At 43.1% G+C, this 17,732-nt stretch overlaps 1 protein-coding gene and 1 long non-coding RNA gene across 2 annotated transcripts in view; both read left to right on the forward strand.

Moving 5' to 3' along the window:
• The window catches only part of LOC144672195 (immunoglobulin lambda-1 light chain-like), a 186,849-nt gene extending 173,194 nt beyond the window's left edge, over positions 1-13,655 (forward strand). The window contains exon 4 of the mRNA XM_078534013.1: positions 13,339-13,655. Within this exon, the coding sequence (XP_078390139.1) occupies positions 13,339-13,655 (317 nt within the window). The remainder of the gene's footprint in view (positions 1-13,338) is intronic.
• Positions 13,656-15,788: 2,133 nt separating this feature from the next.
• LOC144672214 (uncharacterized) lies at positions 15,789-16,930 on the forward strand. The gene is made up of 3 exons (XR_013574078.1): positions 15,789-15,882; positions 16,019-16,077; positions 16,681-16,930. It is a non-coding gene; the product is annotated as an uncharacterized LOC144672214 (long non-coding RNA).
• Positions 16,931-17,732: the final 802 nt, after the last annotated feature.

Raw genomic sequence — 17,732 nt, forward strand, 5'->3', positions numbered from 1 at the left:
GGCCGTCGAGAACAAGGCGACAGAACCTTAAAATTGGAGCCAGAACATTCAGGCGTGATGTCGGGCAACTCCTCGTCACACAAAAACGTGTGGAAATCTGGAACTCTCACCCCTCCCCACCCCCGCCCCACCAAAAAAAAAACGATTGAGGCTGTGGCTTCAAGTTGAAAAAATCAAAACTGTGATTGAAAGATTTTTTGGGGGTGAGGAGATTAACGATTATGGAACCAAGCTGGGTAGATGGAAATTAAGATACTCACCCGACGTGATCTAATTGAATTGGCAAGAGGGGCTGAATGGCCTCCTCCTATCCCTATGGTGATGCTGTTTGTTATATTAATAGATTCGGTTTTTATTGTTTCTCCACATACATTTATGCCCGCTTTGCCTATAAGGAGTATCCCACACTCTGAATGGAGAGGAAAGAGGGAGAGAGATCACGGTCTGCTTCCCGAATATGACGTTTTATAGAAAGTTTCCTCTGTTGGGCGGGAAATTCCTAAAGCCCAACCTGTGCAAATTCAGGCGCATTTTTGTGATGTCGCGTAGTGCGGGAACTGAAGAATCTCTCAATTCCCGCTATTCTAACGATGAAATATCGCCTGCAGTTCCACTCCGGCCTCTCCAGGTTTCTGTTATCTGGTATTGGTGTTTATAAATGCATTCTGAATCGTTATGCAGTATGTGACAAGATATTATTCAAATAGGTTTTACAATGCATCTGTGCTCGAGTTACCTATATATTAGTATAGATTTTAAAACCAATGTTAGCTCTGCAATTCCAGTTTTTTTTTAAATCTTTCAGACCAGATGCACCCAGGGTATTTCTGAGACCAATTTACAAATACATTTATAGAGCAATGTAAGCAGGATAGAAGTATGGTTAAGGACCGACAGATGCTGGATGGGGATTTAGGCAGCATTGATGCGAAAGCTGCAGCATTAGTGGATCCCAAGCTTTCACTGGTCGTGTCCTGGGAGTGAACAAAGTTACATTTGCTCTTGAAAGAAGATTATTTACAAATTATCCACTCTTTTGATAATACAGTTGGGAGGGTTTTTCAGACTAAAATCACTGTTTCGAAGACACTTAAAGCACAGCAGGAGGCCATTCGTTCCGTTATGCCTGTGCCAGCTCTTTGGATGTTCACTTTAGCCCCACACACCAAGCTGTCTCCCCATGACCCTAAGAATTATTCCTCTTGTAGCACACATGCCAGTAAATGTTAGCATCTATCCTGCTTACAGCACCACCCAGTGGCTGTGACTGAAAGAGGTTTTCTGGCGATGTTAATAATTCGCAAACGTGAACACAATTCGATCCTCACATTGGAAGGTCTTTCAAACAGGTGAGTAAATGCTGGTTCACTGAGATGATGCGATTTACTTCCATCACATCTTTAACCTCATAAATATTAAAAGATGGACTGGAGCCCTTGTTGTGCTGATTACTGGATATTTCTGTTGGTGATTAAACTTTGAACTGCAGAACGTCTTGTGATTCCAGTTCCTACAGGGTAGAAACTTCCCCAAATGAACACCAGCGCATTTTACTGTAAAGATTAATTTTGCACAGATATTTAGCGAGTATTTCCAGATACTTATTTAAACATGCAGCTAGAAAGGCTCATTCTGCTAAACAAAGCTCATCTGTCCGGCAATTTCTGTCCTCCACAACCTGCAGGAAAACAATTGTTTCCTTACAAAAATTGGCAGGGAATCCAGCGAGCACTTCCCTGTTCTTCTTACCCAGAGAACCATTCCTCGTGCTGATCACCCTGTGTGTCATGGACCCTCAGGTATCAGTCCTCTTAATATCTGGACCGATTAATCCGTCAGGCACATTGTAGCCATTAATTCCCTCTGGTTGGAACTGGCAATCGGCCTGATCATGGGTGATGTTAGGAAATATATATAGCTTAAGTAATTTATATGTACATTTGGGTTTCCTATGTATAAAATACATCTTTCAGTTCAGGTTTATTTTATATATATATTTTTTTCTGTTTGAGTGTTAAAATGTGAAACCTGTGATATAGTTTCAGTTTTGTGTAGGGGCAGAGGTCTGAAGCACTGTTTGTACACTTGCATTTGCAATGGGTTTTATGACTCTTGAAAAGAAGGTAAATCAAACACAAGAGTAGATAAAGTGTTGTTGTTGCCTAGCAACAGGGAACCAGAGAGGGTGGGCTCACACACACGCACACAGACACACACACACACAAACACACACACACACACACGCTCATACACAACAGAGAGAGAGATAGAGGGAGAGAGAGAGAAGGGTGGGGTTGGGTTGGGGTGGGGGAGAGAAAGCAGCAGTTTGAGTTCACTTGAGAGGAGCTGCCAGAGAGAGGCTAGGCAGCAGAGGGACAGATAGCAAGTCCCAAACTGAAGTTGAAGCCAAGACTCCAGAGAATCAGTCTACTGGGAGAAGGAGCTGCAGAGACCAGATTTTCCAAAAGAGCTGACAGGTCCCAAGGCCAAGGAGCGAAACAGGAACAGGAGAATGTCCCAAGGTGGCTTTCTAACCAAATGAAGGACAGTAACCTGGAAAAGGTCCTGCTTCGTGAAATTAAGAGTGAGGGGCAGAGGAAGGCTCCAAACTTTAAGATTAAAGAGAGGAAGCTGCAGGAAGCAAATTTAGTTCGAGATATGCTTGAGACGAGGCAGAATGTCCAAGGAGACAGCTAATGGTCTGTAACTCTTTATAATGTGCAAGTGAATCAGTGCTGCGCTGTTGACGGTTGAGTCAGTGAAATAGAGTCCGTGGAGGAAAGTTTCATTGCACGTGGTGATCCTGTGGAGAGAAACATTGGAAGGAGAGTCGAAGCCCTGGAGGTGGACACTTGCGAAAGGCGCCTGGCAGAAATCATCGGTTTGGGAGAAGGTCCCAAAGCGAGTTCCTGGAGAGTGGAGACGGCAAAGCCTCTGCTGAGAGACGGAGTTCAGTCAACCTGGTTGTCTCACGGTGTGACAAGCGTCCTGTCGGGCGGGGGGTGAGGGAGCGTGGCATTGGGGTTTTAAGAGAGGCCCATAGCATCTGTTTGGGGTGCGCAGCACGTGATGGGTCGAGTTGATTGGATATTTTCTATATCTTCAATTTACCATGCAAATATACCTGGGGAGTTACAGGAAGAAAGCTCTGCTCAGGCTCTATCTAAACCTCAGTCTCTCACGTGTAAAAAAGGGCAGCTGCCAGTGAGGGAGAAACAACATCAGACACTCACTCTGCTGCCACCGGAGAAGGTGGTTGAAGAACTGAATGACCCAATTCACATCCAAGTTTGAGAATTTTTAAAGAGAATAATTAATCTGCCCAGTTGCTAGTTGACAGGAAATAGTTAATGATTCCTTCAGAGACCCAGTTAAACTGGTTTGAAATTACAATGACGCACTTTAATGGTGGATTTATGACTTTAGGCGATATTTTTAAAAATTATTCCCAGGACGTGTGCTTCGCTGGCTGTTCCAGCATTTATTGCCTATCCCTAATTGCCCTTGAGAATGTGGTTGTGAGCTGTCTTTTTGAACGGCTGCAGTCGATGTGGTGTATGCACACCCACAGTGCTGTCAGGGAGGGTGTTCCAGGATTTTGACCCAGCGACAGTGAAGGAATGTCGATACATTCCCAAGTCACGATGGTGAGTGAATTGGAGGGGACCTTCCAGGTGATGGTGTTCCCATCTAGCTGCTACCCTCGTCCTTCCAGGTGGTAGAAGTAGAAGTCATCGGTTTGAAAGGTGCTGTCTAAGGAGCCTTGGTAAATTCCTGCAGTGCATCTTGTAGAAGGTACACAATGTGCTACCGTGCTTTGGAGTTGGAGGGAGTGAATGTTTGTGGATGGGGTGCCAATCAAGCGGATTGCTTTGCCCTGGACGGTGTCCAGCTTCTTCAGTAGAAGTGGCACACATCCAGGCAAGTGGGGAGTACTTGCAGCAGGAAAAATGTCCATTCCTAGATGTTGTGTAACTTGCAGATCGTGGTGTCCCCTTCTGCCCCTCTTCTTTGAGGTGGTAGAGTTTGAGGGTTTGGAATGTGCTGCCGAAGGGACCTTGAGGAATACCTGCAGTTCACCTCGTGGATGCTTCACATTGCTTCTACTGTTCATCGGTGTTGGAGCGGGTGAATATTTGAGGTTATGGATGAGGTGTCGCTCAAGCAGACTGGACCAGTGACAGCCTGGATATCAAGACCACATTTTCGAGAAAGATTGAAATGAGCAACATAGACATAACTGACCATGAGAAATCACACTCACATTCCCTGTCTGACAGGTGATTTAATAAATAGATTATTTTACACTCCCTCTCAATGTTTAAATGATCTCTTTGCTCCTGCAGAGACCTGATTAAAACATCTGAATCGCTCGACAACTAACCTCCCGTTAACTGGGTACGTTATGAAGTGGGCAAATAGGCAGCTTAATCTCCCGCCTAGGCTGAGTTAACTCACCTCAGTGGAGGCCAGAGAGTCCAGCCAGTTTGTAATGGAGTTTAAGTACCTCAGTGCGCCACATACTGTTTTGAAAGAGATTGAACAGTATTGTAATATATCACAAAGTGGATCAGTCCCGTTATGCACCTTATTATGTCGTATGAATAACTTTTTTTTTGGAAAACTGAAGTATTACAGTCTGCAGCAGTTTGCTGTCCTATGGGACGGTATTTGACGTTTATCTGAATTTTCATCCCTGGCAACTGCAAGTAGAGCACAGAGTCCTGCATCACGCATGAAGCCCGGTATCTTTCTCGAGAAGGACCACAGCCTCTCTTTCCACAGTTGCTTCACAAAGACACATTGCAGCATTTAATCTGCCTTCTTTTCCATTTTATCACGGTCTAATCGTTTATCTTCATTTCCTGCCCTCCCCGCTCTTTGTGTGATACTTATAAAGTGAGCAAACGTTTCCAGCTCTGGTCTGAAGCATTACGTCAGTGAGGCTCATAAAAGACGACGGGTTTTTCAGGTCTTCAGAAGACAAAGACTTGTCTTGTAAATGTCAACTCTATTTGTAAATGTGGTGAGCAAAATACAGTATTGGAAGAAAGTAACTTGGTTTGCATAATATGTAATTTCAGATATTAAGGGTCGCGTAAGAACGTTTATAAATTTTCATGAATAAGGTATATTTGAGGAGAAAGAAAGACTTTTCTCAAACTCCCTCACCCCCTTACAAAGCCTCATGCCTCCCGCCTGAACAAGTTTTCAAAATTATTTGAAGTTTTGCACATGGATTTGCAAGGTTTTATTTATCGGCTCTGAGTTCAGTGAAACATTGCTCAATTCCATATCTCCCTCTTGGAAATTACACCAGGTTTAGTCCAGTTGAAATGAGTTGCGAGCGGAAAGCTGGCTGTTCGGCGTAAACTGGCTGCTGAAGTTTGGAAATTGCAGCGTAAATGCGGTGGATTCTTTGGGAAATTCTGACTCCTCCACATTTCATCAGAGTGAATCCATCCGGGGTTCCCATCTGCGACCCGCCTTCTTTTTCGATCTCTTTTCCGATGCAGCAAACTTCAGGGACGGAAAGGGAGATCCTCCCCGAGACTGGGAAATATATTAAACATTAACATTAAAACAAGACAGGTCAGGTAATCTCTCCGAAATTTATCAAAGTCTTTCCTTATTTTTCTATGCGTTCTGTTATGTAATGCTCAGCTCTATCTACACGCTGACCCTGTGGCTGCGTTGATGTTCCTGCCATTTAACATTGATAATATGCTCCCCCTTTGTCAATCCCTGATGGTTTCCCCTCTGCCCGTGTAGTAGCTCCAGTCCGCCAGCAGAGGGAGGGTCTGTATCACTTTAATCAAATGATAGAGAAACACGTTTCCGGAGAAGAGGATTTGGCCCTTTTTAATTCATTCATTCACCCAGAGACAAAATACCACCAATTGCAACCAGCCCTGCTGCTTCTGACATGACTTTAGGCTTTTCACCCCCAATGCCAAATCAGTTCCAGGACTGATATTTTATTTTTGTACTTGGGATTATTTTTCTCTTTAGGTATTTACCTGTATTCCATTTAAAAGTTAATATTGACAGCGGAAGCTGCGCCAAGAACTCACACATCGACGCGCGCACACACACGGAACGACACACGCGCGCACATAAATATATATATATATATATACACACACACACAAAACAAACTGGATTCGAACAAAAATACAAAACAAATGTTAGGTCTTCTAAATCCTGGCTGATGTGCCAGAAAAAAAAGCAATGCAGAAAATTTTCCAGCGGCCTTAGAATCAAACTTGAAAGATTATGGAACATGTCAGCGTCTATCATTGGAATCAATGGGGTTGGGGTTGAACTGGGTTAGACACAGTGTTAAATATGGAGAGGGTGTTCGGGATAAGCTGTTCAAATGGCTCAGTTACTCATTTTTCATTGCGGAATCTCTTGTCTCGTTCTCCTGAAAGGAGAATCTGTAATTCACAAATTAAAACTGCGAGAAGGGAATCACATTGGACAACCAATTATGAAAATGTCCCTGATAAATATTGATCCTGACCTGATCTGCCGCTTTTATGTGTCCAAATGAAAATGAGAATCAAGAGTAGAACTGGGATCGCCGCCACCATTCTGACAACATTAAGAGTCCAAATGCAGCATCCTACAGAGAAAAAACAATTAGAAACTGCTACTCGGTCAAATCATTATTTGCTGGGATTCCCTCATGGGAAACGTGACCCAGTTGAAAGTTGGTGCCTCAAATAGCCACTACGACAGGTCGTGGCGAGTGGACGCACAGAATGAAATATATGAAGCAATGTTTTCGACTTGAGATCAATTGGCGGACAGCACTGTCAGGATTGGTCCAAGCTTATAGTGTATCAGGATGAAAAGTTCTTACCATTGTCTACCTGGAAACTGAACTGGAGAATCATAGAATGAACCAACACGGAAGGAGGCAGTTCGGCCCATCATGTCTGTGCCAGTTCTTTGTGTAAAAATAAATCAACACATATTTACCTTTGTTTCTCTGTCATTGAAAACAGTTTCTCCTTATTCACTCTATCAAAATCATTCATGATTTTGAGCATCTATGCAAAAATTTCCCATTAACCTTCTCTCCTGTAAGGAGAACAATCCCAGCTTCTCCAGTCTCTCCACATTAACGGGCACATTCTGGTAAATGTTCAAAGCACCTTCTCCTAGGCCGCGTAATCTTTCCTTTAGTATGGTGTCCAGAACAGGGCACAACACTCAAGCTGGGCTCTGACCAGGCTTTATAAAGTGCACGTTTCCCTCCTATTTGATTCCTCCATTAATTAAGCCGAGGTCTCCCAATGTCTTTTAGCGGCAAACACAACTTGTCCTGCCACCTTCAGAGATTAATATACATGCGCTACCTGCCTATGAGAGTTCAAACCGATCAGTTCCAAACAACCCAATTTCACTGTCGGCTGATAACCCGAGGATAGTGTTAAATCCGACTGCTGTTATCACCAACTGATATTAAAATTAAACTGCATTTTTCCAGGTAAATGCAGATTGATAAAGTACATTCCGGGAAATGAAGAAGGAGATGGGGGGAATTGAGCGGGAGTCACGTCCCTGCAGATGCATCGTTTTTCCCCAGCGACCTCATCTCTTCACTGCTTTCTGCTCATAAGCGCATTCAGTGTGGAACTAATCTCAATCCTGTTCCTCATCCACTGCCTGAAATGACGGGCAAACTGATTAATTTATAACTTTCATCAGGGATTTCGGAATATTTAAGGGGATATTATGAAGAGGAAAGTGTTACAGGTTATTGGGAAAGAGTGTGATTAATTGAATATCCCCTTTCTGTGTTGTATCACTCTGTAAATTTAAGATGTCACATAGTAACATAAGGCGAGTCCAGAAAGTCTCCGTCTCAGACAGAGGGAAACATTAAGTTATGCCAAGACATTGAATGCACTTTTTACTTACATTATAGACAGACACAACGCATGCATACATATGTATATAAGATATATGTATATACACAAACATACACACATAGAGACACATATACACACATATTCATATGCACACATATTTCCAGACAGGCACACACACCTGTAGATTATATATATATATCCATGGTTTTCTGTTGATGTCCTGGACGTGATTAATTCGGGCAATTAGAAACTACCGAATTACTCCAACTGATTCTTTGAATAAAAGCCTCCATTGCACAGATCACCAGCTCACCTGTCCCTGCCTCTGCTGCTTTGGACAACGTGCTCTTGGTCCAATATTTGCCTGGACACCCCAGCTGAACAATATAAGTACACACAGCGTCTCTATTCCAGGTTTCCCTCGACACCATGACGTGACTTCTGATACTGTATGGTCCCACCCGCCTCACTTGAACCGGAATCGCTCGGTCCCTCGGTGACCAGGCAGGAAATACTCTAGAAAATAGCAATCTGGTTGAATGAAACACCACTGACCAAACACACTAAGGGGACGGTTTCCCTCAAATGCAGCTCACTTGACTGGGCAAACACCAGCACAACCGTCTTGTTGGTGGAACTGTCTGGACAGAGATTGCGAGACAGTTAACGATTAATTTGCACTATATATTAATGTTGTGTACGACCTGAATTCATTTCACTTACTCTCTCACCTCCAACCAGTAGTGTCGATCCATTCGGGAGAAGTGCATAGCCATCCTTACCAGCAAAGATAAACTTCAGGTTTGTAAAGGTCGCAGGCTTAGAAGGTGAACGCCTGGATTTCGGAAATTAGCATCATTGTACTCCACCTCATTTATTCTGTGAAGAGGTTGTACAAGACTCTTCATAAAATCTGGCCCACTCATTCACCCGGAGATTGCGAATTTGCAGAAGCAATTCATATTCGCTGTTACCTGTTTTTGGAAATAAACATACAATCGGCCCACTGAGAAGGAGAGATATCGGTTAGATTCGGGTCTTCACACAAACGCTGTTTGTACCAGAAATAGCTCGACACCAATTCCACTTCGTAAATGCAGTGACAGGTTAATTCCACCGGGTCTCCGACTTCAGCTGCCATTATGAAGGGACCCTGAAACAGAGAGGGCTCGGATTCTGCAACTAGAGAGATTATTGTTACATTACCACAAGTTATTGAGAGATAGGAAGCAGCCGCGTTGAAACACGTCGCGTTAATTCAAGAACAGTCACATCAGTATTTTCAATTAGTCTTGGTTAGATTAATTCTGGAATTTGCGTTTTTTTTCACTTTATGGAAGGAACCAGTAAATGAACTCACATGATCCGGGCAAATCTGTTCACCTGATCACTGGGTCAAAATTTCAGCTTAGTTTCCACTGTTTCTGTTGATTCCAGTTTAAAATTTTCACCCGACTCTTACTCACCTGAAACTCGCAGCAGTTGGAAAATGAGCATCAGAGGTAAAGATTCCTTGGACATCTTGATTCGGTGAGTTCTCCCTGTTTGTTACTGCAGGTGGAGTGGCCGCGGACTGACCTGAACTCAGTCCCAGTGACTTGCTCCCCTTTCAGATGCGGTGGAAACTATGACGAGCTATGCTATTGAACAGATGTCATTTTTTAGGTACGAGTCCTGGTGAGTGCCACATGCATTTAACACACTAATGTCACCATCTGTGCGTCACAGCTGTCAAGTAGCAGAATGTTTATAAAGAACTTTACTGGGCAGTCGTTCACGGGGGCGGCAGCGGGGGGTAACAGAATACTCATTGTATGGTGCATCCTCAATGTTGCAGTTAAAGATTGATTCATTCCAGGGATGTAAGCCTCACTGGCAAGGCAAGCATGTATTAACCATCTCTAATTGCCTCTTGAGAAGATGAAGGTCAGCCGCCTTCTTGAGCTGCTGCAGTCCACGTGGTGTAGGTACACCCAAAGTGCAGTTATGAAGAGAGTTCCAGTGTTTTGACCCAGTGACAGTGAAGGGCCTGCAGTCCTTTCCAAGTCAGGATGGCACGTGGCTTGGAGAGTACTTGCAGGTGGTGGTGATCCCATGTAACTGCTGCCCTGGTACTTCAAGGTTGTAGAGGTCGCAGGTTTGGAAGGTGAACAGCTGGAATTCAGAAAGGACTAAAATTGTACTGCATTTAATTTATTCTGTGAAGAGGTTGTACAACATTCTTGATACAATCTGGTTAACCCCGAGTTTGGGAAACATTGAATGAAATAGGCATGGATTGATTTGTATGTGAATTACTAGCATCTTATTGTCTATAACACAAGTTACGCAGAGACCTAGAGTGGAATTCTAATGGGACAAACACGTTCATTCACGACGCTTATCGAGAATCTAAGTGAACGAAGCTCTTTCAAATTCAGTTCTACTCCTTAAAAGTTCCGTACATCGCCCTCCTTTCTGTTCAGTCTCATTGACTAGGTTTTCAACAGTCTTAGTCTGTGATATAAAACACCAATGGGGATTAACCTAAATCCAGTGTTCTGAGTTCGTGGTAGAATTCTATTTGCCTACGATTTGATTGATCCCGTGAAGGGAGTTTCAAACAATAATACATATTTCGCTTTGTGTTTTAGGCTAAGTGCGTTCACAGCAGTTCAATGGAAAATTCAGTCTGCAGTTATGCCGTGCAAGTAGCTGTTAAGCATCTTTGATGTTACAGTTTACAAAGTTACATCGAATTCACAGCTCAGAAATAGGCCATTCGACCCGAATGCTCGAGCTCCTCTTCATGCTCCGCACGAGCCTCCTCCCACCCGTCCTTGATCTCACTACAAAAACAAACCCTTTTATTCTTTTCTCCCTCGAGTGTTTGTACAGGTTCCCATTTAAATGGATCTCTGCAATAGCTTCAACCATTCCCTGTGAGAGAGGGTTCCACATTCTCCCCACTGCCTGTGTAAAAAAAGGTTCTCCTGAATTCCCGAATGGATTTATCTCCTATTAATGACCCATAGTTACCGAGGGCCGTAGGCACGCAGGAGCGGAATTAGGCCATTGGGCCCTTCAAGCCTGCTCCACCATTCAATAAGATCATGGCCAATCTGTTTCTGGTCTCGACCCCACTTTCCTGTCTGCTGCGCATAGGCCTTGACTCCCTTGCCGATAAAAATCTGTCTAACACGGCCTTGAATATATTCAAAGACCCAACATCCACTACTTTCTGGGGAAGGGAATTCCAGTCACCGACGATCCTTTGGGTGAAAAATAATCTCCTCATCTCTGTCTTAAAATGGATACCTCTATCTTTGATCCATGCCCCTAGCTTTGGCCACAACAGGAATCATCCTCCGGGTATCCGCCATATCAAGACCCCTTAGGAATTTACATGTTTCGATAAGATCACCTTTCATTCTTCTAAACACCAATGGGAATTCCTGAATTCTCCGGGATTCCGGTTGGATTTATTGAAGACGAATATTTTTGAAATCCGGCATATGTAGAGTCATCTTCCCCTCCCTCTGCCAAAATAAACCACTTCGTCATTTTAAAGACCTCGATCAGATCACCCCTCAAACTGCCCCCTTTTTAGAAAAAACAACTCCAGCCGGTTTATTGTTTGCTGATAGATATAAGCTCTCAGTTCTGATATCACTCGTGTGAAACATTAACTGCAGCTTTCCCAGTGCCTCTGTATTCTTTCTAGAATATGCAGAACTGTGTTCTGTGCTCCAAGTGTGGCCTAACTCAGGCACTGGTATTGGGTAAAAACATTTCTTGCGTGCGTGAAGGCATTTTGGCCTGTAATAAACAGGAAAACCGCAGACAGCTGTCTACCTCGGCACCATTTTCCAACCCCTTTCGTGTATCTATGAATAAACACAGAACGTCATTCATCTGCACCTTGCACATCTCCTTCACACCTAGAGAACGAGAGCGAGTTCTCAGTGAGTTTCGGGTCGGGGATCAGAGTCTGACCGGCTGAAGTCACGGAAAATGAGCTTCCTCGCTGTGTGTGCATTGTCCCATCTCTTCCAGGGTGAGATATCTTAACACGTTCAGATAGAGTGGAGAAGGGATTGGATAGAGTAAATAAGGAGAAACTGGCAGGGAGGCCTAAAATCAGAGGGACACAGATTGAATAGGATCGGCCAGAAAACCAGAGGAGGAGATGAGAAGATTTTTCTTTGACTAAGCGAGTTGTTGTGATCTGGAAGCCTCTGCTTGAAAAGGCGGTGGAAGCAGATTCAATAGGAACTTTCAAAAGGGGAATTGGATAAATACTTGAAAGGGAAACATTTGCAGGGATATGGGAGAAGGAGCGGGCGGGAGAGTGGGGCCTAAGTGCATAGATCTCTCAAAGTGCCAGCACTCTGAAGGGCCGAATGTCCTCCACCTGCGCTGAGCGGTTCTATAAGATGAAATTCAGTTATCAAGTTGTACGTACAAATAGAGCGAATATCGTCAACAACGTGGAAAAAGTGCATCCGTCAGGATCAATGGATGGAATTGATTCGAAATGTAACCTCTCCTGGGATAAAAGGTGTGAGTTGGCGCCATTGACACTATTGGCGATTGAGGAGAGGACAGAGTTTCAAGCAGATAGTTAGAGTAAGTTATAATTTCTTGAACAAAATAAAGCGCCCAATACAGGCGGAGAAGAACAGGAAACGAAGGGTGGATGAGAGAAAATAAAAAAAGTTGGAAATTTCAGAGTTGAAGTAGCTCTTTGAATGTATTAACTTCACACAGTTCCCAAGTGTGAACCCCAGTGATTAAACCAGATTTACTGCTGAATGAATTCCTACTGGGCCCTTGGAAAGACAGGGATAAAAACGCGCGAACAATCCATTGCGTGAGATTTTTCGATATGGGCTATATTTAAAAAATGTTTGTGCCTCCTCCCTATCGGGCTGTATTCGCCAGAGGCTGGTCTCAGGAGAGAGGGTGTGCGGGTGCGGGGTGGCGGGTTGCACCATAACCTGAGCTAACTCTTGTTTATTTCTCTCTTGCTCAGTTATTGTGTCTCAGTCTGTCTTGTCCCAGTCTCCGCCGGTACAGACACTCCCTGCGGGGAGTCCCGCTAAACTGAGCTGCCACACGGAGAGACCAGTAGTTGGCTACGTCTTTTGGTACAGGCAGTCGGATCGAAGCGGCATGAAGTTGTTTTACAGAGCGCACAAGCACCTCCCAGCTGTGGGGAGGGTTTCCAGCGAGATTTCCGAAAAAGAGGGTTATTCTTCACTGTTCATTGAAGATACCCGGAGAAATGATTCTGGAATGTATTACTGTGCAATAAGCAATTACACAAACATGGCCCAAACATTCGGAAATGGCTCCCAGTTAGTGATAACAGGTAAATTTATTCATTATTCCATTGAATTGGGCCCTTCTACGGCAAATAAAAGTCTCTAGTTTCAGCTGTTAATGGGGTTTTTGTTCCATTTGCCAAATTTAGAGGGCCCCCCCACCATATTCCTCCTCACCCCGCCGGAGGATGAGATTCATTCGATGGAAAGGGTCCCGTTGTTGTGTTTGATCAGAGGCTCGTCCCCCGATTCCTTCCCGGTCCGCTGGAATGTTTCCGGGCGGGTTACCGAGGCACAGACCGATCCCGGGACAATTGAGACGGACGGGACCTACACCATCAGGAGTTACACCAGCCTCTCGGCGGAAACTTGGAGCAGCGGCGCTCTCTGTACTTGCGCCGTTCAAATCAACTCCAGTGAAAATCTTCTCAGTGCAAGTGTCTCATCTCAAGGAGGTAGCTATTAAGAGTGACCGTTTACTTATCTATTTAATGCTGATGGCAGGCTTTGCAATTCTGAAAATTAGAATTATCTATCTTTTCGTGTGTGTGTCCATGTGTCATCATTTTGTCATTGACCTATCACAGGTCTCTCAATCTTTCAGACTTTAGCTTTCTGAAATTTTAACTCCGTCTGTTCTCTCTACCCCAGAGAGTTATGGATGTTCAGTCACTAAGATAGATTTTTGTACACTAAGGGAACAAGTGTTGCGGACAGCGCGGGAATGTAAAGTTGACGTACAAGATTAGCCATGGCCTTATTGAATGGTGCATCAGCTTTGAGGGACCGAATGGCCTCCTGCTCCGATTTCTTGTGTTGTTTCTGTCTAGACATATTGACATGGCTGCATGCTGCTTGAGTATTTATCAGTGTGTAAAATTGAAAGGTGTGATTACATTCCCAGTGTACTACTTTGTCTCACCATGCTGTGTACAGTTATGCATTCATCTCTCTATCTACTTAACATTCACAATATTTCTGTCCGCCTCAGTTAAACAGTGAGGTATAAGACATTTTCTGTATCTGTCTGTCTATCTGTTCATCTTTCTATCTATTTCTCTCTCTCTCACTCTCTCTACCTCTCTCTGTCTCTCTCAATCAATCAATCTACTTCTGTGCTAGTGCAGTTTAATATATCTGGCCCATCTGCCTGTCTGTTTGTCTGTCTGACTCTGTCTTTCTCTCTCTGACCTCCTCTCGCTCTCCAACTGCATCTCTTTGTCTCTGTCTCTCCCTGTCGTTCTCCCTGTTTGTGTGTCGCTTTCTGTCTGTCTCGTTCTCTGCCCTAATGATTTATTTATTGTTTCCTCTATTTACCTATCTCACTTCCCCTCTATTAACCTTGAATATCTCTACCGTATTGAAATGGTGCTGCAAAATGCATATATGTCCATTTATCTCTCTACTTATCTCACTCACGCTCTCTCCACACCTCTCTCCCAGTCTTTCTCTCTGCTTCTTCCTGCCACTATCTCTTGCCCCATCTCTCTCTGTCTCTAAATCTCTCGCTCTGTTTCTATCCTTTTCTTTAAACAGTTCTGTATACGCTGTCAGCACTATCTATCCATACACCTATCCATCTATCTATCTATCTATCTATCTATCTATCTATCTATCTATCTATCTATCTATCTATCTATCTATCTATCTATCTATCTATCTATCTATCTATCTATCTATCTATCTATCTATCTATCTATCTATCTATCTATCTATCTATCTATCTATCTATCTATCTATCTATCTATCTATCTATCTATCTATCTATCTATCTATCTATCTATCTATCTATCTATCTATCTATCTATCTATCTATCTATCTATCTATCTATCTATCTATCTATCTATCTATCTATCTATCTATCTATCTATCTATCTATCTATCTATCTATCTATCTATCTATCTATCTATCTATCTATCTATCTATCTATCTATCTATCTATCTATCTATCTATCTATCTATCTATCTATCTATCTATCTATCTATCTATCTATCTATCTATCTATCCATCTATCCATCTATCTATCCGTCTATCTCTCCGTCTGCCTGTCTGTCTGTCTATTTATCTATCTTCATCTGTCTGTACCCCAACTCCCTCTATTTCTCCGATTTGAACGGTGTTCCATAAGACCTCTATTTCTCTCTCTCTCTGTTTCCGTCCCTATCTCCCTTTCATAATATATCTCTCTATCTAACGATTCAGCTCTGTATTTCTACCCTAGTCAATCTGTTTTGTATCATATATCTGCTTTCTCGGTCAATCTCTCTCCCCCTTTCTCTATCTTATTAATTATGTCCTGCTTAATCAGTATAAAATCTCTGCTCTCTCTTGCTATCCATCTCTGCATCTCTCTACCTTTCTCTCTCTCCCCATTTCTCCTCTCTATTTCTATCTCTTTCTATTCCTGTCCTGTTTCAATATAGTTCTATCAGACCTCTGCTCTATTTCAGGATGATGAAGTTTGCAAAAAATCTATTTCCGTTTTCGGTTGATATCAAACATGTAAATTGACAAAATTTATCTTCTTTAATTAATTCCACAAACTTCTTTAAATTGGAGTTTCATATTTTTTTTTGTTGCATATACCAGCTGCAGTGTCCCACTTACCAGGGGTGTGTCGGCAGCGGCGCTTTTCCTTCTGGGGGTGATCCTTCTGGCCGGGAGAAGGAGCTGCAGGAACCGGAAGACAGGTAGCGATTGTTGGGAGACGCTGTAATTCCGCCGCGCTCTCAATCCATCCATTTATCAATGGGTTATTGACACTTTCAGCCATTTCTTTGTGAAATGTAACCATTTATGATCTGTTGAAATTTTACTTTCTAACAGGAAACATGAATAATGATGAGGAACTGACAGATTCCAGAAAACAAAGAGAGAACAAAGAGGTAAATGAAAGGAATCGTTTCTGCCACTACGTGTGGATGCTTTTCACCTACTTTTAATTCAAGTTTTAAATTTCATAGCTAATGTTATATGAGCCTGGACAGCTTTGCCAAGTGAGCACTACAGGGTGGCGGAAACAAGGCTTCAATCCCTCGAGTGCAGAAGATTAAGGGGTGATGTTACTGAGGGTTTTAAGATGGTTAATGGATCCGATAGGGTCAATGGAGATAAACTATTTCCCCCTGGTGAGGTTGGGAAGTGCGGAATCGAGAATAAGGGGCAGGGCGCTATAATTAGAGCAGCGCGTTCAGGGATGGTATCAGGAAGCAATTCGTCACACAAGAGCCAGTGTAAATCTGGAACTCTCTCTCCTCAAAAGCTTTTGAGGCTGCGGGATCAATTGGACATGTCAAAACTGAGACTAACAGATATTTGTTGTGTAAGGGGATTAGAGATTATAGAACCAAGCTGGGTGGATGGAAGTTATGATACAGATCCGCCATGATCTAATTGAATAGACTGAAGGTGCTGAATGGCCTCTTCCAAACCCTATAATGATGGTGCTGGTTATTTTAATAGATTCTGTTTTTACTTTTTCTCCACAGACACTTTATGCCCGATTGGCCTTTAAAGGGGATGCCACACTATGATTGGAAAGGAAAGAGGGGGAGCGCTCACAGTCTGCTTCCCGAACATGACGTGCTGTAGAAAGTTTCCTCTGATCACAGGAATGACTGAAATTCCAATCGGCGCAAATTCAGGCCCATTCTCTGTGCAATTTTGTGATTTTGCGCAAAGCGGAGACTGATTTCTCTCTTAATGCTCGCTGTTCGAACGATCAAATATCAAATTCCAGCTTCTCCACGTTTCTGTGATCTCGCATTAGTATTTTTATTCGAATTCTGCATTATTATACAGTATGTGAGCGAGACACTATTCAAATAGATTTTACAATGTATCTGTGCTCGAGTTACCTAGATATTAAAACAGAATTGAAAACCAATGACGGCTCTGTGATTCGATTTTCTTTTCCATTCAGGCCAGATGCGCTCAGGTACCTCTGAGGTCAAGATGCAAACACATTTATAGAGCGAATGTAAACAGGATAGAATTAGGGTTAAGGCTGAAGGGTACTGGAAGGGGATTCAGGCTGCATTGATATGGAAGCTGCAGTGTTAATAATCCCCCATCCTTCATTGGTTGTGTCCTGGGAGGGAACAGTGTTACAATTACTCTAGAAGGAAGATTATTTACAATTCATCCGCCCTCTTGATAACACAGTTGAGTGGATTTTACCGGCTAAATTCTCTGGCTCGAAGACACTTAAAGCACAGGAAGAGGCCATTCTGCCCGTCACGCCCGTGCCAGCTCTTTGAATGCACTCTTTAGTTATACACCATATCAGTCATATGGTCCTAAGAATTAGTCTTCTTGTAGCACACCGCCCATTAAATGTTAGTATCTGTCCTACACATCACATCAGCTGTGACTGAAGTGCCTTGTTGGCCGTGTTAATAATTGGCAAACGTGAACACAATTCGCACCTCACATTAGAATATCAGTCAAAAGCGTGAGTGAATTTGAGCTGATGTTTCATTGAGATGATGTAATCTATTTCCATGACATCTTTAATTTCATCAATATGAAACGGCTGGTC

This window comes from Cetorhinus maximus, chromosome 36, assembly GCF_964194155.1.
Source record: "Cetorhinus maximus chromosome 36, sCetMax3.hap1.1, whole genome shotgun sequence".
Taxonomy (NCBI): domain Eukaryota; kingdom Metazoa; phylum Chordata; class Chondrichthyes; order Lamniformes; family Cetorhinidae; genus Cetorhinus; species Cetorhinus maximus.